Source organism: Corvus cornix, chromosome 23 (genome assembly GCF_000738735.6).
Source record: "Corvus cornix cornix isolate S_Up_H32 chromosome 23, ASM73873v5, whole genome shotgun sequence".
NCBI classification, from domain to species: domain Eukaryota; kingdom Metazoa; phylum Chordata; class Aves; order Passeriformes; family Corvidae; genus Corvus; species Corvus cornix.
This window is the reverse complement of record NC_046352.1, coordinates 4,435,857-4,457,076: the sequence shown is the minus strand read 5'-3', so window position 1 is coordinate 4,457,076 and position 21,220 is coordinate 4,435,857. Positions and strand designations below refer to the sequence as shown.

Genomic DNA, 21,220 nt, shown 5'->3' with positions numbered 1-21,220 from the left:
CTGTTGTGTGGGCACGGTACTGTCCCCCACAGGGTCCCTGCTGGGCGTTTATGGGGGGTTAGGGACCCCCAGGACCACCGTCCTCCTCCCAGCAGCACCCACTGCTGATGGGCCAGGGGATGCCCCATCCTTGGTGATCTGCTGTGTCCTGAAGGTGCTCTCCCTGCCCAGAGGGGCTGGAGGAGGCTCACTGGACCCCCCCAGCATCTCTGCCTGGGCCAGAACCTCATGGCAGGGGGGGCGCAAGGGGTCTGTCCCCCCCCAGTCCCAGCTGGGGAGGTGGGTGACAGGCCAGCTCTGCTTGCTGCGTTTATTGATTCCTTTTGCTCCAACAAGGCAGATGGGGCTGAAATAAAAACCAGAATCACCCAAAACAACCCAAAAACCCAGGGGAGGAAGGGGGAAGAAGAGTCCTACCCCTGTTGTGGGGATGCTGCTGCAAGGGGGGACAGGCACCCCCCCCAGTGCAGGGGGGAGGCCAGGCAGGCGCAGCCCGGGCGGGCACCAAGGACCGAGCAGGACGGACAGCGGGGCCGTGAGGGACTCTCACCCCCTTGCTCCCCAGCAGCTGTCGCTCCCAGTGTCCCCCCCACCATGGCACAGTTCGTTCCCCCATCCCCAGCTCGCCTGGGTCCCGGTCCTGCATCCCCCATCCCAGCAGGTCCATGTCTCCAGCCGGGGTCCAGGCTGGGGGGCCGAGGCGCAGCCGTGGTGGGGTCTCAAGATGGGGAGGGGGACGCCGGTCCCCAGCCTCCCCGGTGGGTTCGGCGAGTCCCTCGTTGTCGCCGGGGCGGCGAGGGCGGGCCGAGCTCAGTCCTGGGCCGGGCGGCCGGGCCGGGGGGCGGCGCGGGGGCCGGGGCTCTCAGCTGGGGCTGCGGGTCGGGCTGGCTTCCGTGCTGTCGCTCACCAGGCACTCGTTGGACTTGAGACTGGCCAGGGACTTGCAGCTGGGCAGGGAGGCCAGGGAGCCGCAGAGCCCCAGCATGGAGGGCGTGGGGTCCTTCCCTGCGGGCAGAGCGGGGCGTCACAGCGGGTTCGGCCTCGTGTCCCAGCCCTGCCACCCCGGGGGAACGGGGACCACCTCTCTGGGGGCGACCTGGGTGTCCCTGCACTGCTGGGGCAGCATCCCAACCATGAGGAGGGGGCTGCTGGTGGGTCTGGACACCTGGGTGCATGCGGGGAGACGTGCTGAGCCCCGGGGGCACCCTGTGGTGGGTGGGGGGTCTTACCCAAGGGCCCCCAGGGCTCCCCTTCGCGCTTGCCCTCGCCCAGGCGCTGGGAGTCGGAGCTGAGGCTGTTCTCGGCCGAGAGCTGGTCGGTGCTCACGAAGCTGTGCCTGCGGAGGGACGCTCTGAGCCCCCTGGGGCTGGCACAGCCCTTCTGCCCCTCCCACGCCCCGTGTCCCCCCGGGGTAGGGCAGGTGCTGCGTGCAGGTCTCCGCCCCCACTGTGAGCTCACCTTCTGTACAGTTTGCTGTCCGAGCCGCTCTCGTTGCCATTGAGGGTCCCCAGAGAGGGCCACTGATTGACCAGGGGTGTCACCATCTCCTTGGAGAGCTGGGCCAGCTGTGGGTTCTCACACGGGATCAGCCCCGTCCTGCAGCAAAGGCGGGTGCTCAGCACGTCGCACAGCCGCCAGTGCTGGGGACCCGCCAGGGGACACAGCCCACGGGACATGTGGGGCATTGGGGACCCTCTATGTCCCACAGGGAATACAAGGCACCCAAACACTGGGAAGCTTGTACCCATCACACCCCACAGGATGCACGGGGGACCAGGGACTACCCCTCACCCTGCCCCTCGGGATCGGTGGGGCACTGGGGACCACCCAGAGCCTGTGGGACACCCTGGCTCCAGGGAAGACCCCCAGTCCCCGAGCCCCCTGGCAGGGGCGATGGGTCCCCACTCACAGCTGCTCCTGCAGCTCCAGGATGACACCCTCCAGCTCTCTCTTCTCCAGCTGATTCTGCACCATCACCTCTTCCAGCCGGAGCTTCAGCCGCTTGTTCTCTGCCTCCAGGTCCTTCAGCTGTGACTCCCGCAGCCGCACCAGCTCCTCCAGGTACCCCTGCATGAGGCCACTGTCAGTGGTGCCCTACTGCCACCACCCCCAATGTCCCCAGGGCCATCTGGAGTGACAAGGAGTGGGCTGGGTCACCACAGCAGCAGGATGTAGGGCTGAGGGTCCCACTGGGCTGTGGGAGTGGGGATGCAGAGGCAGAGATGCTCCAGGCTGAAGCATCCTGGGGGAGTTGATACCCCAACAGCCCCATCCTGGCTCCCGGTACCTTTTGGGCATAAACAATGCGGAATTTCTGCTCCATCTTGCGCCACTTGTTGTACCAGCTGTCCTCGTCGGTGACCAGGGGCAGGTAGGGGTGTTCAGGTGAGCTGTCCTCGCTCGTGCTGCTCTCCACACTGCCCCGCTCCTCCTCCTCACTCAGGTAGTCATAGCTGGGGGGGGTGGGGGCTCAGCAGGGGCTGTCACACGTTCAGGGAGCCCCATCGTGGGGCTGGGGGAGAGACAGGGGAGTCCCCGTCCCAGGGAGGGGCACCCCGGCTCTTACCTCTGCGTGAACTTCAGGTAGGGCGTGTAGTCAATGACCACGGGCGTTTTACCGTCCATCACCTCTCCCTTCAGGCAGAAGCTGAGCAGAGGCAGCGGGAGAAGGAGTAGAGGGTCAGGGAATCCCGAGAGGGTCAGGCGGGTCCTGTGTCCCACTGTGTCACCTGTCCCTACCTGAAGTCAATGGCACTGAGCCCAATGAGCATCCCCGTGAGCACCGTGGACTCCTCCCGCAGCATGATGGCCCCGTCATCGTAAAACCGCCTGTGGAGAAACGCAGCTGGATGTGCCTCCCCAGCACCCCAAAACCCACCCCGGCACCCCGAAACCCACCCCAGCACATCCACACACCCTTGGTGCAGGTGTGGCCATGGCCGGCAGGGCCAGGGCTGCTCACCTGGTGGTCCGAGTGTCCCGCAGGGCCGTGGAGATGTACTCGGACATTCGCTTTTCCATCAGCGCCACGCGGATCCAGGCCCGGCCCTGTGAGGCAGCGCCCCGGGCAGTCCTGAGGATGGCGGCAGCCACGGGGTGCCCCCCACAGCTGCCCCCCGTATTCCCACCCACCCCCGGCACTCCGGGCACCAGCAGATGGGGGTCCCCACACAGGAGTGGCTTTCAGCCCATTTTCAGTACCGTGGGGACCCCCAGCTCCTGTTGTGTCCCGTGGGGCCCTGTGGGGTGGGATGGAGCTGCAGGAGGGCAGGGGAAAGGGAGCGAGGTGGGGGCACAGAGGGGTGGGATGGGGATGGGATGGGATGGGATGGGATGGGATGGGATGTAGATGGGTCCATGTACCAGGGTCAGGGTGGAGTGAATGCAAACAGGGGCAGGCATAGGAATGGGGAGAGAGACAGGGACAGGGACAGGAACAGGGACAGGGCTGGTGCGTGCCTGACCTTGGCCCTGGAGGTGCTGATGTTCTCCATGTTCTCGATGCTGCTGACGCAGTTGTTTGGGACCTTGCTGCAGGCCAGGCGGATGTAATCCCAAAACCCACGCTGTCCATCAGAGCTGAACCAGCTGACGGGGCCTGCGGGCACCCATGGGCTGCGCTCAGGGGCTGCTGTGCCAGCAAAGCCCCTCCACCAGAGCTGGACACGCTTCCTGGTGCCGGCATGTGCGTTCCCATTGTTCCCATCCACCATGGGACACAGGGATGGGGACAGGGACAGTCCTGCGGGCCACCATTACCTTTGAAGCGGTGGCTGAGGATCTGCTCGAGGATGGCAGCGAAGTTAACGAACTCCTCGGAGGAGTCGTCGATGGGATCCGCCGTGTACTTCTCCAGAAGGGTCTTCACCGAGAACCTGGCGAGGGATGGGCGTCGCAGCTGGGAGGGGACACGCGCCCAGCACCCACCTCCCAGCCTTGGCACACACAAGGATTCAGCACCAGAGCAAAGCACTTTTCCAGCTGTTGGCTCCCGCTTCCGGCAGTGGGAAGAGGGCGTCGGGCTGGGCTGTGGCTCGGTGACCCCCCTGTCCCCACGTCCCCAGGGACCCCCAGGGGCGGCCGCTGCTCCCCGCTGTGCAAGTGGCCAGGAAGGGCGAACAAAGGCCCCCTTCCTCCCTGGCCGTGCGCGGGCGGTGATGGCTTCCCCTTCCGCCCGGCCGCTCGTGCTCGGGGCACAGCGACGCCGAGGACACGGATCCCGCCAAGCCCGGCCGGACAGGGCGGGACAGGGCAGGTGTTTGCTCGGGGGGATCGCCCCGTCTGTGGGACACAGCTGCCTGTGGGGATCCTCGGGACAGCAGGTGGAGGGTGTCTCATCGTGACAGTGGGGTCTGGAGGTGCCTCATGGCACAGCAGGGAGGGCTGAAGGCATCCTGGTGGAGATCCAGAGGGTCTCCGTGTCGTGACAACGGGGTCTTTAGATGCCCCATGCCATGGCAAGGAGATCCATCAGGTCCCCAAGTAATGACAGAAGGGTCTGGAGATGCCCTGTGCCATGGTGAGGAGCCCTGGGGTCCCCAGACCCCAACGTGAGGCCCTGGGGGTCCCTGCCAGGTTGCCCAGGCTCTGGTGCCCCCACATCCCCCCCAGCCCTGGGCCAGGCTCCAGCACTCCCAGCACTCCCAGCACTGCCAGTCCCTCACCAGGGGCCCGGGGGGTGTCACTCCCCCCCCCGCGCCCCGGCAGGAACCACCAGCACCCCCCCGCCCCATCCCTCCACCCCATTCCTGCCCCCCATCCCGGTCCAGCCGGGCGTCTCCATGACAACGCTCATCCTCCATCCTTCATCCCCCATCCCCGCCGCTCCGGGGCCCTGACGTCACTTCCTGGCCCCCCGCCCGCATGGGGGTCCCTAACCCCAGCCCCCCCCGCACCCCGTTTCCCCCAGCACCCCCTTCACCCTCCGCTCCCCCCTGCATCCCCCCACCATCCCCAGTGGCCCCTGACACCCGCGCACTGGCCGCCTCCATGTTGTCTCTGTGTCCCCAGCCCCCCGTCTCCCCCATCCCGACCCCCCGAAGCCCCTGTAGATCCCCGCAGCCCCCCCGGAACCCCCTGGACCCCCCCCAGCCCCGCGGCCCCGGCCCCACCGCCCGCAGCTCCGCGGCCCCGCAGCTCCGCGCCCCCCCCTTTCCCGCATCCCCATCCTTCTCCTCCCCCCTCCAAATCCGAATTTCCCCCCCTCAAAAAGCGACTGCAGAAACAACAAATCCCCCCAAAGGGTGAAGGGGCGGCGGGGGGGAGGGAGGAACCCCCCAACCCTCCTCCCCACGGCCTCCCCTCCCCGCCCCCCCATCTCCTCCATCCCCAGCCGCGGTGGTCGCTTCTCCCTCCCCCCGCTCCCTCTCCCCCCGATTTTGGGCCCCCCCCCGCCTGCCCCCCACCTGCAGACGGTGATGAGGTTTTTCCTCTCCACGGCGATATTCCTGGAGGAAGCTTTCTTGGAGGAGAGCCCCAGAGCCATGGCAGCCGGCACCCAGCTCGCTTCCATCCAGCGGCCCAGACGCCACGGCCACGGGCGATGCCCCTTCCCCCGTGGGGACCCCCCCACCCCACGGCCGCGGCCCCCCGCACCGCGCAGGCTTTGCTCCGCCGGTGCCCACGCCACGGGCCGTGCGCCGCCCCCCCCCCAAAGGGATGCTCTCCCCGCCCCCGGCCCCCAAATCTCTCCCCGGGGGAGGGGGGGGAGAATAAAGAGGGGAGGGCCGGAGTCCCCCGACATGACGTGCCACCGGTGGGGGACCCCGTGGGTAAAGCCACGGGGAGGGGGCAGCCCCCGGGGTTTTGGGGGGGTCTTTTGGTCACCCCAAGCCCAGATCGCCACCCCTTGCCTTGCCCTGCCTCAATCCCCGTTTTGGGGGGCTGAGCATCACCCGTCCCCTCGCGGTCTGAGGGGGGCGAGGGACCCCCTTCACCGGGGGGGCGGGGGCTGACTGTGCTGGGGGCACCCCCCTCCCCCCCGTTTTTCACTGTGCCTCAGTTTCCCCGTTGTTGTGACAGAGAAATCGGGAAGGGGGGGGGGGGGGGGTGTGAATCCCACAGCAGCCACGCAAACCTGCACAGCCCCCGAATAAATCAGAGTCACCCTCAGCAGACAGACATCCCCATGGGGACATGTCCCACCTCCCTGTGCCCACCAGGGTGCCACACACCCCCTGTGCCCCTGCCAAGGGGACCTCAGCCAACAGAACCCAGCTGGGGGACAGGTGGGTGCAGTGCGGGGAGGGACCCCCAAAATCCCCATGGCCGTGCAGGGAGTGGAGCCCTTGGCAGCACCCAGATAAGGCTGGGGGCCGTTATCGGGACACCCAGACCCAGCACCACCCCTCCACCCGCTCTGGGTGCCACCAGGACCCCAACGTGTGGGACCAAGCCCCCAACCTGGGTGGGCCCCAGAGTGGTCTGGCACAGTGGGGACAGCACCGGTGTCACCTCACTGCTGGGGGGACCCTGTGGGAGTCCCCAAGTGCTGGGGGTTGGTGTGGAATTGTGTGTGTGTGTGTGTGTGTGTGTGTAAGGCTCCCCACCTCACCCTTGCCCTGGGATCTGGGATTGGGATTTTGGGATTGGGATTTTGGGGCTGAGATCCTTTTAGAAAGGCTGCAAACGTAGAGACACACACATCCCTGGGTGTCCTGGGTGTGAGCGCAGCTCCGTAGCTGTGCACACACGCAAGGATGTGCCTCCCTCACACGCCTAATGCAGAGGCCCACACGCGTGTGCACACACACCCCTCGCCCTCCTCCAAAGCATCCCACCCCTCTCCAGGGCACCCCAGTGACAGCAATCCCATGGAGCAGATGGACACCCCATCGCCGTGTCCCCCCCGCGCCTCCTCCCCAGGGAACCTCCTCAGGAACCCCCTTTTTTTCAATTTTTTTTTTTTAAAAAGAGAACACCACAACCCCCGCAGAAAGGGGGGGACAACCGGGGGGATCCCGGGAATTCCCTCCAGGGAAACCCGGAGGTAAACAAGATTGGGGGGGTGAAGGGGGGCAGCGGGAGCAGGTCCCGGGGTGCCAGGGCTGGGTGAGGGACGGCAGGACAGCGGGACACAGGCGGGGCTTAGCCGGGCGCAGCTTTACACCCCGCAGATGTTGCACCCCGATAACCTTGTTTTTATGGGGGGCCCCGGGGGGGCCGGGTGAGCCCGGGGGGGGCGAGATTAGGGAGGTGAGCGTGACTCAGGCACTGGCGTCTCACACCCCGGGCAGCCGCAGGCAGAGCGCGGGCAGGGGCGTCCGGAGGCACCCCAGGGGTAGGTGCGGGGTCACCTCGGGGTGTCCCTGGGACTGGGAGGGGGAAGATGGGGTGGGCGGGGGGATGGCGGGGCCGGGAGGGCACCTGGGGTGCCCCTGGCGTGGGGCATCAGCGGAGGGTGTTGGGGTGGGAGGTGCTGTGGGATGGGGGGTATGGGCTCCATAGGGAGCCAGGGGGCACACGCGGTGGGAGGGGTGCCAGCCATGGGATGGCACGGGATGTATGGGCTCCATAGGGAGCCACCAGAGGGGTGCCAGCCATGGGATGGCACGGGATGTATGGGCTCCATAGGGAGCCACCAGAGGGGTGCCAGCCATGGGATGGCACGGGATGTATGGGCTCCATAGGGAGCCACCAGAGGGGTGCCAGCCATGGGATGGCACGGGATGTATGGGCTCCATAGGGAGCCACCAGAGGGGTGCCAGCCATGGGATGGCACGGGATGTATGGGCTCCATAGGGAGCCACCAGAGGGGTGCCAGCCATGGGATGGCACGGGATGTATGGGCTCCATAGGGAGCCACCAGAGGGGTGCCAGCCATGGGATGGCACGGGATGTATGGGCTCCATAGGGAGCCACCAGAGGGGTGCCAGCCATGGGATGGCACGGGATGTATGGGCTCCATAGGGAGCCACCAGAGGGGTGCCAGCCATGCCGCACGGATGGCACGGGATGTATGGGCTCCGTGCTGAGCCGTGTTGGGCACCTGCCGGGTGAAAGATCCCTGCTGTGCTGCATGGATGGCATGGGATGGATGGACTCCACACGGAGCCTCGGGGCTGCGCCCATTGCGGAAGGAGCAGTCCCACGTTGCGTGGATGGTTTGGGATGTACTGACTCCATGCGGAGCCGTGGGAGGAGGCAGGAGGGATCCCAGCCATGCCCGTGGATGGGGTGGGATACACGGGGTCCTCACGGAGCCGTGGTGGCGGCAGAAGGATCCCCGTTACGGGGCGTGGATGGTGCGGGGTGTGGGCTCCGTGTGGAGCTGTGCGGGATGTTTGGTGTAGGAGGTGTGAGCCCAGTCCTGAGTCACGTTACTGCATGGCAGGGGATGTACGGACTCCATAGGGAGCTGTGGTGGCTGTACCCACTGCAGGAGGACCCCAGCCACGCCGCCTGGGTGGTGTGGGATGTATGGACTCCATAGGGACCATGTCGGCTGTGCGGTGTGGGAGACACGGGCTCCGCACGTGGGGTGTGTGGTGCGGGAGGTTGGAGTCCATCCCAGGCACACGATGTGGGACGGGGGGCCCTGCACGCCCGGGGGGTTCGTGGGCCAGGCCGTGCTCCATCGGTGCCAGGGCTGAAGCGTGGGCTCCACAGGGGCTCTGTGGGCTCTGTACAGCGCGGGGTGGCACAGGGATGCGTTCGGGGGTCCGGGTGATCTCGCTGCCGGGTGCCGCAGCACCCCGCGGGTCCCCGGCCCCGCACCCCGGCCCGGGGCGCTGCGGGGCAGAGCGGGGGGCAGCGGGTGGAGCGGGGCAGGGGCCGACGCCCGGTGTCGGGCGTTATCAGCGGGGCACAGCCCGGCGCACCGGGCTGATGCAAGAGCCGCCGGCGGGGCTGGGGGGGCCGGGGGGCCCGGGACAGGCCGGGCTGGGGGCCGGGGGCCGCCGGCCCCGGGGCCAGGCGGGGCAGGAAGGACACGGCCGAGTCGGAGGCTGGCCGTCGATCCTGCGGCCCCGCCGCGGCTCCCGCGCCCCGCCGGGGATCCCGCGCCCCGCCGGGGATCCCGTGTGGCCCCACCGGGGATCCCGTGGCCCCCGCGGGGTGTCCGGGACCCCACCCCGGCTCCCGCCACCCCCGGACGGGAGCGAGCTCCTGCATCACCCCGGTGAGATCTGGGGGGGCTGGTTCTCCCCAAAGCCGCCCACGCCCTGACCTTGCCCCTGAGCCCGCATGTGGGGTCCCTGTCCCGGGCTGGCGGAGGACAGTCGGAGTCCCTCGTCCCCCCGAGCTGTGGGGGTCCCCACGGCGGGGCTGGAACAGCGGGGTTGGGGGTCCCGGGTCATGACGCCCCTCCTCAGGGACTCGGGGCTGGGGCGGGACGGGGCTCACGGGTGAGGGGGTTTGGGGGGTCCGGACCCCCGGGTCCCTCCGGGGCTGCCCCGGGGCGGATTTGGGGGGCGGAGTGCGGGGCAGGGCGCCCCCTGGCGGTTGTCCCGCGGCACAGCCCCGGGGCAGCTGCGGGGGCCGGGGGGGCAGGGGACACACAGGGGAGGACAGGGGACACAGGGGGTCACTGGGGGCGCAGGCAGAGGATCTGGGTGCTGATGGAAGGGCAGCAGCAGGGACCTCCCCAGCTGTGCACCCTGGGGGGCTGTGGGGTGCTCATCCCGCCCGGTTTTGGGGTGTCCTGTGAGTCCAGCTGTGCCTCAGTTTTCCCCCTTCTCCCCACCTCGCTCTGCCAGGGGCTGGGGCCGTGTGCTGGGGGACCTGGGCACTGTGTGTGAGACCCCAGCCCGTGTGTGTGGGACTATACAGGACCCTCACACATGTGCAAGGGGTTGCAAGGAGCTGTGTAGGACCCCAGACATGTGCGTGGGTCTATATAGGACCCCCACCCACGTGCAAGGGGTTGTGTAGGACCCCAGCCCGTGTGTGTGGGACTATACGGGACCCCCACCCACACACGAGAGGGTCGTGTGGGATCCCAGTCCCTGGGTGTGGGTCCGTGCAGGACCTGACCCTGTGCACAGGGCATCGTGTGCGTGGGCGTGGGTGGGTCAGGGCGGGATGCCACGTCCCTGGTGGGAAGCTGCCGGGGCTCTGCCATGTCCTGACGTCGGTTCCCATCCCGGATGGCGACAGGGCAGGGCATGACTTCCCCGGGGACCCCCAACCCCAGAACCTCCCAGCCCGTGGGGAGCGGGTTAGGCAGGCAGGGGTTGCGGGAACGGCCACGGCGTTCAGCCCCAGCCCCATTCCAGGGGACAAACCCCAGTCCCCGGGGCACCGAGAGGTGCCCTGCTCTCTGCTAACGTGTTCTCTCTCGTTTCCCCCGCGCCCGCCCCGCAGAGCGCTGGGTTATGGTGGCACCGGGCTGAGCTCCGGGACGCGCCGAGGCAGCAGCGGGGGCCGAGCCCGGAGCCATGGAGGGGCCCGGCCAGGTAGGGACACCCGGCCCCCTGCCCCGGCTCCGCCGCTGCGCCCCGGCACGGCCCCGGCGAGGCGTTGGGGGTGCCGGACCCTGCTGACCCCCTTCTCTCTGTCCCACAGGAGTCCTACGAGGAGGGCATGAGGAGGAGCCTGGACCCCGAAGGCTACGAGGACCCCGGCCTAAAGAGCTCTCACCTGTCACTGGGCGAGATGAGCAGTGAGTGGCTCCTGGGGTGCCAGGGGGCACTGGCAGGGTGGGCATCAGTGCTGCACAGAGGTGGCATTGCATGGGCACCAGTGTCACAGGGGGGCCAGCACTGCACGGGTGTGGCAGAGCATGGGTGTGTCACACAGCACCGGTGCCGCAGACGTGACTGTGTTGCATATGTGACAATGGCATTACACGGGTGACAGCTTTGCAGGGACGATGGCACCAGCTGGGTGCCAGCATTGCACCCAGGGGCACCAGTGGCTCAAGGTCACCCACTGGGTGGGCAGCAGAGTTTTGTGGTGCAGGGACACCAGCACGGCACAGGGGTGTGGCACAGGCACCAGCAGTGCATGGACATGGCTGTTCATGGCTGCCGGCTTCTCATGGGCACACATGGCGTTTTGGCACCTCGTTGCATGGGTGCCAGCATGGCACAGGCGCGTTGCATGGCACAGGCACGTTGCATGGGCTGCACAGATGTGTTGCACGGGCACAGCGTTGCACAGACGTCTTGCATGGATGCGCTTCCTGGGTGCCAGCACGGCACTGGCAGCAGGGCTCGCTCGCGGCGCGGGGTCAGGCAGGAACACCCACCCTCAGGGTGGCATCACCCAAAGGCAGCGACTCCCTTTGCCGAAGCCCTGGAGCCGTGAGGTGCCACCTCCAGCGCCAGGGCTGTGGGTACCCGAAGTGGGGCTGAGCCTGGGGACCCCCGAGGTCCCTGAGCCCCCGGGGAGGGAGGTGAGGGGAGTTTGGAGGTCTGCGTGCTGCCGAGCATCCCCTTGCCCCAGGCACGGTTGTTTCGGAGCTGCCACCCTGAGGAGGTGTTTGGGCTCGAGTCCCCCGTTGGGGTGACACAGATGGGGTAACGCTGCCGCCTGTTCTGCGCAGGGGCCGGCGCTGGCATCGGGTCCCCCCTGCAGGCGTGGAGGGCCAGGGCCGAGGAGATGAAGCCCCTGCGGTGAGTCCCCAAATCGGGGCGGGGGCTCTGCCTGCCCGACTGGCATCACCGGGGGAGGCTGGTGGCACCCGCGGTGCCCAGCGCTGACCCCCCGTGCCCGCGGTGTGTGTTTTGCAGCCAGTTTCTGCCCGGCCGCCGGGGATTTTATGACCTGGACGGGAAGAGGCGCTCGGCCGGGGCCCCCCCGGGACACCCCAGCCGTGGCGAAGGGCAGCGTGAGTGACCGCGGGGGCCCTGGGGGACAAAGCCCAGCCCCGGCGTCCCCCCTACCCCAGCCCTCCATCGCGCTGCCCGTCCCGGTTCTGCCACCCCCCCGTCCCACCCTCCGCGGGGTGACGGCCGCCCGGGCGTCAGGGCACGCCGCGGGGTGACCGCTGCCACTTGCCCGTAATCGCCCACTGATTGAGGATAAATAAAGTCTTTGTTTGGGGTGAGGACAAGAACCACTTGGGGCTGAACGCTGGCTGGCGCCGGGCGGCTCGGTGGCGGTGGCGGCGGGCAGGGACGAGGACACGCTCGTGCCCACGTGCCACGGCCAACACTGTCGGGGACACAGTGGCCCCATCCCTGCTCCCATGGGCGCAGCATCCTTCCCCCGGCAGGGCGGGATGCGGCTCCTGCAGCATGGCCCCGCCGGGTGACCTGGCTGGGGACGGCGAGGGGACCGCGGTGATCCCCGTCGAGGGCGGAGGGGACGGGGTGAGCCTGTCCCCACGGCGGGTGACAGCGGGCGGGCGGGAGCCGTGCTGGTGTTTACTGTCAGCAAAGGAAGTGCTGCGGGATTTACGGTGCACACAGGGCGGCCGCGGGGATCTGTCCCCACTTTAGAGGGACGGAGCCGCGGGGACATGGGGAGCGCAGGGGGGGCCGCAGGTAGGCAGGGGACGGGGACAGGGACACCTCGGGGGTCTGGCTGGCCGGGGATGTGCTGTCCCCGTGTCCCCATCCCAGTGATGGTGCTCGGTGCTGGGGCTGTGCCGGTGGCAGGGCGGTGGCCACGAGCCCCGTCCCCATCCCAGCCCCGGTGATGTCGCCAGACTGTCACCCTGCCCCAGGGGCCGGGCTGTGGGGATGTGACGGGACCGAGGTGGGCACCGGCAGGACGGGGGGTGACGGAGGGGCACGTCCAGCAAACTCCAGCTGGGTCTGGGGTGAGGATGATGGAGAAGGAGACACGTCCAGGCGACCCCAAAGGGGGCTGGGATGGGGGTGATGACAGGACGCACTTCACGCAGACCCCAGAGGGGTCCGGGCCGGGGCAGGGACCGGCTAACGCATTGGTGGCTCCATTTGCAGCTGTGTCAGTGACCGATGTGGACCTGGAGGCAACGGGGAGCAGGAGGCTCCTGTCCCAGCAGGACACCCATGAGGTGGGTGCTGCCCCAGGGACCCACATTCCCTCCCCATTCCTGGGGTGGGTGGACTGTGGCCACCCAGGGACCAACCCCACAACGCAGCCCAGGGGATACCAGGGCACTGTGGGGGGATGCTGGGTGTCCTGGGAGTCCCCAGTGTGGCTGGGGCTTCCTGACCCCTCCATCTCTGGCTGCAGGGATATGTGGAGCTGCACGAGCTGGTCCTGGACAATGCAAAGGACTTGTGCTGGATGGAGGCTGGCCACTGGCTCAAGCTGGAGGAGGACTTCCAGGAATCGGGGGACTGGAGCCAGCCCCATCTCTCCTTCCTGACCTACCACAGCCTCCTGGAGATCCGCCGGGCTTTGAACAAAGGTGGGGACACCTCTGGGGACCGCCAGGAGGGTGGCGAGGACCCCGCGCTGGCTGGATGGTGACAGTGCTGTCCCCACAGGTGCCATTCTCCTCAATGTGGAGGCCACCTCGCTGCCAGCCATCGTCCACATCCTCCTCGACCAGCTGATCTACGAGGGGCAGATGAAGCCGCAGGACCGAGACGATGTCATGAGGACGCTGCTCCTGCGCCACAGGTACAGCCAGGGCCGGTGGTCCCAGGGTGGGTCCTGGGGTCTGGGATCCTCCCCAGCGTGTCCAGATGGAGCCGGGCTCGGGGGGGGAAAGCTCTGCCCCTCAGCCCCCTTTGGGGATACCTGCACACCCACGGGGCTGGAGCTGTCTGGGGGGGAATTGGTGGCACTGGGGTGTCTGATCCCCGCCCCCGATGTTTTCAGCCACCCCACCGAGGATGAGTCGGTGTGGACGATGCCGCCGGCGCTGGTGCAGCGCTCGGGCACCACCCGGGCGGACGTGGAGCGGCCGCTTCTGCGGGAGCAGCGGCCTGTGGAGATGAGTAGGATGGCAGGGAGGGAGCAGGTGAGCGGGGATGGGGGGCACGGGGGACACGGGGGGCACGGCGGGCACTGGGGTGTGGGGCTGGGAGATGCACACAGGGTGCAGACACCTCAGCACACGCAGGTGCACACACAGCTGTGCACACACACCTGCAGAGGGGGACACACAGGGAACAGTGGGGGACACCAGGGGACAGAGAGGGAGACTCAGGAACAGTGGGGGCATGCAGGAGATGTAGGGGGATATGCAGGAAACAGAAGGAGGGACATGGGATGGAGGGGGACGTGCTGGGAATGGAGGGGGACATGCAGGGGAACATGCAGGGCGTGGTGGGTGACACGCAGGGGCAGGGGGGGGACATGCAGGGTACACAGGGGACACAGGGGACCTTGGAGGACAGCCATCAAGGCTGGCTGGCTGATTCCTCCCATCCATCTGCCTGCAACAGAGTGGGGTCCCCAAACCCCAACTCCTGGAGACAATCCCAGAGGGTGCCGAGGCCACCCTGGTCCTTGTGGGTGAGTGGTCAGTGGGATGGTGGGTGCAGGGGTGGGGTTGCAGGGCCAGGGGGTGCAGGGGGAGCTTTGCCACGTGCCCCTCGCTGCGCTCGCTCACGCGCTGCTTTTCTTGTGCCTTTTTTGCCTCTCCCCGTCCTCAGCTCTCGCCGCCGCCTGCTGCCGCTCAGCGCTGCTCTCTGGGCCCCTCTCCCCATGTCCCCATGGCCCTTGTCCCCATGTCCTCATGTCTCTCTGTCCCCTGTGTCCCAGTGTCCCCATACTCCCATGCCCACCTACCCTCGTGTCTCCATGTCCCCGTGACCCATGTGCCTGTACTTGCATGCCCACTTACCCGTCTCAGTGACCTCATGTCTTTGTGCCCCTCTCCCATTCTCTTTGTCACCCCACACCCCCATGCCTCTGTGTCACCTCATCTCCATTCCTGATGTCCCCATGTTTTGATGTCCCCGTGTCTCTGTGCTCCCATGTCCCCACGTCCCCACACCCTGTGTCCCTGTGCATGGTCCCCCATGATCCCTGTCCCATCCCATCCTCCCGCCAGGCTGTGCAGCCTTCCTGGAGCAGCCAATGCTGGCCTTTGTGCGCCTGAAGAACGCGGTGACACTGGACGGTGTCCTCGATGTGTCCCTCCCCGTCCGCTTCCTCATCGTGGTCCTGGGGCCCGACACCCCCCAAATCAGCTACCACGAGATCGGCCGTGCCATCGCCACCATGATGTCCGAAAGGGTACGGGTCACCCACCACCAGCCCCCCGAGCACCCCGGACTCCCCAATCCCTGGGGCTGCAGCTTGTCCCCCTGTGCCATGTCCCTCTCTGATCCCTACGTACCCATGTGCCACCATGCGCCCTTGTCCCCACGTGTCCAAGCAAGCACAGAATCACAGACTCATGGAATATCCTGAGTGGGAAGGGACCCACAAGGATCATCAAGTCCAACTCCTGGCCCTGCACAGGACACCCCAACAATCCCACCCTGTGCCTGAGAGTGCCTGGCTCCCACACCCCTGTCCCCAAGCCCCTGTCCCCCATCTCCCACCTTATCCCCAAGTCCCCATGCCTCTGTCCTCACCTCCCTGTGTCCCCTTATCCCCAGGCCCATGTCCCCACGTCCCCCCTCATCCCCGTGTCCCCACGGGGACACTCAGGGCCCGGCGGGTGCCCAGCAGCACCCGGGGTGCTGGCGCTGGCTGAGTTCCGGGGCCGCCCTGCAGGTGTTTCGCCAGGACGCCTACCTGGCCGAGGCCCGGCAGGACCTGGTGCGGGGCGTGGAGGATTTCCTGGATGCCAGCATTGTCCTGCCGCCCACCGAGACCCCCAACGAACAGCTGCTCCGCGCCCTGGTCCCACTGCAGCGGGAGCTGCTCCGACGGCGCTACCAACCCTTCGAGAGGCTGCACATCGGGGACTACCTAAAAGATCTGGGTACGGTGGGGACCACCCCAGCCCCCCCCCAATCCCCTGTCCCCGCGGCTGGCGGGACACCCCCCTTGCACACGGGGTCCCCCCATGGCCACCTGATGTGTCCCCAGGGCCGGACGAGGCGGCGGCTGCGGAGGACGATGACCCCCTGCGCAGGACGGGGTGGCCTTTTGGGGGACTGGTGCGGGACATCCGCCGCCGGTACCCCAAATATCTCAGCGACATCAAGGACGCCCTCAACCCCCAGTGCCTGGCCGCCGTCATCTTCATCTACTTCGCAGCGCTGTCACCCGCCATCACCTTCGGAGGCTTGCTGGGTAATGGGAGGGACAGGCTGGGGCACCCCCGGGGACGGGGATGTCCCCCCAGCTGGGTGTGGGGCTGGGGGTGTCTCCGCCTTCTCCACCATCCCATGGGGATGCTCCTGGGGGACTATGGTCCCTAATCCCGGTGCCGAGGGGTGCGGGATGGGGGCACAGCGCTGCCCCCCAGCCCGGCTCCCACCAGCTCCGCTCCCCGCCAGGTGAGAAGACCAAGGGGATGATGGGGGTGTCGGAGCTGCTCATCTCCACCTGTGTGCAGTGCGTGCTCTTCAGCCTCCTCAGCGCCCAGCCCCTCCTTGTCGTCGGCTTCTCGGGACCCCTCCTCGTCTTTGAGGAAGCCTTTTACTCGGTGGGTGTCCCCTGCGCCCCTGGGTGCCCCCCAACTGCCGCCAGCCGTCCCCACAGCGAGCTTGGGGTGTCTCCACCAGCCCTGGGACAGGGACAGAGTGCAACTGCGTGGGGGATGGCACAGGGGGATGGCACATGGAGGGTGTACGGGGGTGATGCCACCCGTGTGAGCACCCAGGGATGACACCAGCCGGGCAGAGCCATCTGGGCTGTGGCCCTGGGGTGATGTGAGGTGATGCCAAACAGCTGACCCCACGTGGGTGACACCACACGGGCGATGGCAGGCAGGTGCTGCTGGGTGGGCGATCCCACCGGGTCCTGCCACACCGAGGTGCCACCGTCCCCATCCCAGGAAGGCAGCGTGGAGCCACCATGGGTGCAGCCCACCTGGGTGCCCATGCCAGGGGCTCCAGGGGACTGACAGGGCTGTGCCCTCTGGCTCCCCAGTTCTGCAGCAGCAATGGCTTGGAATACATCGTGGGCCGGGTCTGGATCGGCTTCTGGCTGATCCTGCTGGTGCTGGTGGTGGTGGCCTGCGAGGGCAGCTTCCTGGTGCGCTACCTGTCCCGCTACACCCAGGAGATCTTCTCCTTCCTCATCTCCCTCATCTTCATCTTTGAGACCTTCTCCAAGCTGGTCACGGTGAGGGGCACGGGGGTCCCACGGTGGGGAAGGGGGGGTTAGATTGTGGTTATCACCCGGGTTTCCATAGAAAAAGTGGGATGCAGGTGAGGGATGGAGTCTCCTGGTGTTTTCTTCCCTTTTCCAGGTGTTTCCCAGTTTGTGAGGCCCCTTCCAGTGCTAACTATTCTGTAATTCTGTGATCCATGCTTCTCTCCACAGAGGGATTTTGGGGCACACGTGTCCATCCCCACTGTGCCACCCACCCCTTGCTCCATCCCCGCTTCCAAAACCACTCAGAAACTCAACCCTAAAAACGCCCCTACTCAGCCTGTGCTGAGCTCTCAGCTTCACCCAGCCCCTGGCTCACATCCTGCACCCATCGGGATGGTGCCACAGGGCTCCCACCATGGCAGGGGGGTGCAGGGGATCCCCATCCCCACCCTCCCTCACTCTGTCCTCTTCCCTCCCCAGATTTTCAAGGATCACCCTCTGAGTCGGCAGTACAACCTGCAGCCCGACTTCCAGCCCGGGGTGCCGGAGCCCAACACGGCGCTGCTGTCCCTCGTCCTCATGGCCGGCACCTTCTTCCTGGCCTTCTTCCTCCGCAAGTTCAAGAACAGCTCCTTCCTGCCTGGCAAGGTGAGGACAGGGGGGACACGGTGGCGTCCCCCATCCCACTGCCCCAGGGGCAAAGCGGGGGTTCGGTGGCTGAGGCCGTGCAAAGTCATCGCAGGTTCCTGCAATGGGGGAACCCCCTGGGCTGGGGGGGCCACTCAGGGTTTCTCATGGTGTCCCCACAGGTCCGGCGCTTGATCGGGGACTTTGGGGTGCCCATTTCCATCTTCATCATGGCACTGGCCGACTTCTTCATCAAGGACACGTACACCCAGGTCTAGGAGGGCAGGGCTGGGGGGAATGGGGATGTGGGAGCAGATGCTCATCCCTGTGTTCCACCCCTCACTCCCCATCTCTGCTCCCATCCAGAAACTGAGCGTCCCCAAAGGGCTGCAGGTCACCAACTCATCTGCCCGGGGCTGGTTTATCCACCCCTTGGGGAAGGAGTCCCCATTCCCCATCTGGATGATGTTCGCCTCCGTGATTCCCGCCCTTCTGGTCTTCATCCTCATCTTCCTCGAGACACAGATCACCACGTGAGGACGGAGATATGGGCAGGGGAGGGCTGTGGGGTGCCAGGTGGGTTGGGAATAGAGGGGACCTCCCCGGGGTGCTGCATCACCAACTCGTCCCTGTGTCCCCACAGCCTCATTGTCAGCAAGCCCGAGAGGAAACTGGTGAAGGGCACCGGCTTCCACCTGGACCTGCTGCTGATCGTGGCCATGGGGGGGCTGGCGGCCCTTTTCGGGATGCCCTGGCTCAGTGCCACCACCGTCCGCACCATCACCCATGCCAATGCCCTCACTGTCATGAGCAAGACCTCTGCTCCTGGCGAGAAATCCCAGATCCTGGAGGTCAAGGAGCAGCGCATCAGTGGCCTGTTGGTGGCCGTGCTCATCGGTGAGCTGGGGAGGGGTCCCCAAATGGGCAGTGAGGGTGGGGGGGTCCCCAGGGACTCTCCCCAACCTCTCCTTCTCCACCGCAGGCGTCTCCATCCTGATGGAGCCCATCCTGAAGTTCATCCCGCTGGCCGTGCTCTTCGGCATCTTCCTCTACATGGGGGTCACCTCCCTCTTCGGCATCCAGCTCTTCGACCGCATCCTGCTCCTGCTGAAGCCCCCCAAGTACCACCCCGATGAGCCCTATGTCACCCGGGTGAGTGAGCCCTGTGTGACCCTGATGGGTGGCCACGGGTTTGGGGGTGTCCTGGGCTGTGACACCCCTGCAACTGCTCGGGGCTCCCCAGAGAGCCTCCTCCTTCAGCGCTGAACTTCGCTGGGCTCCTTGGGACGCTGCTCCTGCTCCCCCCAGCAGCCAACACCTCGGGAAGGGTGTGGGATGCTGTCCCCGTCCTCAACCCTCAGCTTCTCGTCCCACAGGTGAAGACTTGGAGGATGCACCTCTTTACCTTCACCCAGATCATCTTCCTTGTGGTGCTGTGGGTGGTGAAATCCACACCGGCCTCGCTGGCCCTGCCCTTTGTCCTCATCCTCACCGTACCCCTGCGGCGCTTCCTGCTCCCCAAGATCTTCCGGGACATCGAGCTCAAATGTGTACGTAGCCCTGGCACACCCACCTCTGTCCCCAGCCCCACCTCTGTCCCTGTTCCCGTTCCCGTTCTCATCCCCATCCCTGTCCCTGCCTCATCCCTGTCCCTATTGTCCTCCCCATCCCCATCTCCATCTTCCCTCTGTCTGCATCCCCATCTCTGTCCCCATCTGCGTCCCTCACCCCACCCGTGCCCCCATCCTCACCCCATCCCTGCCCCATTCCTGTCCCCATCCCCACCCCTTTCCCCAGCCTCATTGCTTCCCCTATTCCCATATCCCCACCAGCCCCCATCTCCGTCTCCATCCCTGTCAGTGTCCCTGTCCCCATCCCCTGTCCCCATCCCTGTCCCCTCACGGCCTCTCCCCTCTCCAGCTGGACGCGGATGACGCCGTGGTGACCTTTGAGGAGGCAGAGGGGACGGACGTGTACGACGAGGTGCAGATGCCCAGTTAAGGGCCGGCCCTGGCCCCCTGATGCCCCCCCAGCCCCGCTTCCCTCTCCACTGCTGCCATCCTGGGGCCACTGGGCAACCAAGAAGGATCTGGGGACACAGTCCCCACGTGCCCACCCTGGGAATGGAGCCTTTTTTGTTTTTCCCTTTTTTTTTTTGTCTATTTTTAAAAATATTTTGGATGATGTGATCTCACCCCCACTTTGCTGCCCGCTGGGGAAGGGGTCGCCTGGGTTGGGGGAGAGTCCCACGAGCCACCCTCCACCTGTGGCAAGGTGGGATGTGTCACTGTCCCGTCCCCAAGGCCACCACCAGGCACCCAGCGTGGGAAGGAGCCGGAGGAAGACGCTGGAGCCTGGAGGGAGGAGGAAGGCGGGGACAGAGATACAGCAGGACGGGGTCCTCCCCACTGTCACCCCCCCGGGGGAGCACCCCCAGCCCAGCCCCTCTCCCCAGATAAACTTTCAACAAGCTGGGACAGACCCTTCGCCCTGTGGAGCCCTTCTCCCGTTTTCTCCACCGCTTGCTCCGTGGGATCTTTGCAGCTGCTCCGCTGCACTCCCAGCACGTCCCAGAGTCGGGATGTAAATAGTCCAGCGAGGGGGTTTATACATTTACAGTGAAAACAATCATGCTAAAAATACACCAAAAAAAATACTTTTAATTATGCTGATGCTTCTGCGGGTAGAATTCACTTAGAGCCAAGCAAAATTTTAAAAAAAAGCACCTTAAAAATGAAAAAAAAAAAAAAATAGGAAAAAGAGAAAAAAAAAAGCAGCTGCAAGGAGTGATCTGTATATTTGATGCTACCGGGGGGGTTTGTAATTTATTTTTCGGGCTGGTTTGCCCCCACCGCAGTGGGGCCATGTGCGTGTGTGTATATATTAGAGAATTATAGCAAAATCTAGAATTTTCTAGAAAAGATGATTTTAAAGGACCCTGGTCAGGGCCTAAACTCTATGGACCAGTCTGGCAGCGTCATTTAACTAATAAGTTGGTGTTAGTTAGTTAATTAGTCCTCTTTATTTTCATAGCGTTTCAGGTAAATCCGAGTAGTTTTTCCTTGATTTTTCCCTTGCTTGCTCACCAAATCTTGCCCCATTTCCCTTGGGATTGCTCCCAACCCAGCTGAGCATCCCCTGCTCCTGCCAGGGCTGATTCTGCCCTGGGCAGCCCCAAGGGTTGGTTGTGACCAGGGTGCAGGGCACCAGATCAGGCTCCAAATTTGCTCCTTTTTGCATAAATCAGAGTGGGGAACCCCAAAATCAGCGTGGGGGGGTGGGAAGGGGTGGCCACACCCAGGGCTGCGCTGCCTTGTGTTTGGGTTGGTTTAGTTTTATTAATTACGTGTCTGAAATAAAAATGTTTCCATCTTTGGGGGTTTCTGATTCCCTTCCCCACACCTCTGTATCAGGCTTTAATAAAAAAATTAATAAAATCAGACAGGAAATGGGTGTTTTCTTTCCAGCTCGGAATTTTCTGGGGTGGTGCCTTAATTCCCCCCCAAAAGAGAGCAGCAGCATCTTTGGAGGTGTCCATCCCCCCAGA

The 21,220-nt window shown here is 65.7% G+C and overlaps 2 protein-coding genes across 3 annotated transcripts; one reads left to right on the top strand and one right to left on the bottom strand.

Annotated features, from left to right (window-relative positions):
• Positions 1 to 296: 296 nt before the first annotated feature.
• On the bottom strand, positions 297 to 5,568 carry RUNDC3A (RUN domain containing 3A). Of its 2 annotated transcripts, XM_039564538.1 has the most exons (11): positions 5,406 to 5,567; positions 3,760 to 3,875; positions 3,465 to 3,598; positions 2,963 to 3,048; positions 2,740 to 2,829; positions 2,567 to 2,647; positions 2,288 to 2,453; positions 1,910 to 2,067; positions 1,459 to 1,596; positions 1,230 to 1,336; positions 799 to 1,005 (listed from the first exon to the last, which is right to left on the bottom strand). In XM_039564538.1, exons 1-11 carry the CDS (start codon positions 5,510 to 5,512, stop codon positions 863 to 865), a joined length of 1,326 nt encoding a protein of 441 aa, XP_039420472.1. In that variant the 5' UTR covers positions 5,513 to 5,567; the 3' UTR covers positions 799 to 862. The 2 variants fall into 2 exon arrangements, with proteins under 2 accessions (XP_039420471.1, XP_039420472.1); XM_039564537.1 differs by lacking the exon at positions 1,230 to 1,336 and having other exon boundaries at positions 297 to 1,005; positions 5,406 to 5,568.
• Positions 5,569 to 7,186: 1,618 nt separating this feature from the next.
• Positions 7,187 to 19,960, top strand: SLC4A1 (solute carrier family 4 member 1 (Diego blood group)). Its single transcript, XM_039564522.1, has 22 exons — positions 7,187 to 7,279; positions 10,303 to 10,394; positions 10,504 to 10,600; positions 11,486 to 11,555; positions 11,673 to 11,770; positions 12,852 to 12,925; positions 13,108 to 13,285; positions 13,365 to 13,500; positions 13,702 to 13,843; positions 14,271 to 14,340; positions 14,882 to 15,066; positions 15,553 to 15,763; positions 15,871 to 16,077; positions 16,284 to 16,432; positions 16,879 to 17,073; positions 17,527 to 17,694; positions 17,856 to 17,945; positions 18,040 to 18,206; positions 18,317 to 18,570; positions 18,656 to 18,825; positions 19,050 to 19,223; positions 19,594 to 19,960. Exons 2-22 carry the CDS (start codon positions 10,377 to 10,379, stop codon positions 19,672 to 19,674), a joined length of 2,934 nt encoding a protein of 977 aa, XP_039420456.1. The 5' UTR covers positions 7,187 to 7,279; positions 10,303 to 10,376; the 3' UTR covers positions 19,675 to 19,960.
• The last annotated feature ends 1,260 nt before the right edge of the window (positions 19,961 to 21,220 follow it).

What these genes read in the sequence shown, in the direction of transcription:
- RUNDC3A (XM_039564537.1), bottom strand. Translation starts at nt 5,512, where the DNA reads ATGGAAGCGAGCTGGGTGCCGGCTGCCATGGCTCTGGGGCTCTCCTCC. An exon ending in AACCTCATCACCGTCTGCAG is followed by an intron (nt 3,876 to 5,405) that starts GTGGGGGGCAGG and finishes ATCCCTCGCCAG; the next exon opens with GTTCTCGGTGAAGACCCTTC. An exon ending in TCAGCACCTCCAGGGCCAAG is followed by an intron (nt 3,049 to 3,464) that starts GTCAGGCACGCA and finishes GCTGCCTCACAG; the next exon opens with GGCCGGGCCTGGATCCGCGT.
- SLC4A1 (XM_039564522.1), top strand. An exon ending in CAGCCGTGGCGAAGGGCAGC is followed by an intron (nt 11,771 to 12,851) that starts GTGAGTGACCGC and finishes CTCCATTTGCAG; the next exon opens with CTGTGTCAGTGACCGATGTG. An exon ending in TCAAGGACACGTACACCCAG is followed by an intron (nt 17,946 to 18,039) that starts GTCTAGGAGGGC and finishes GCTCCCATCCAG; the next exon opens with AAACTGAGCGTCCCCAAAGG.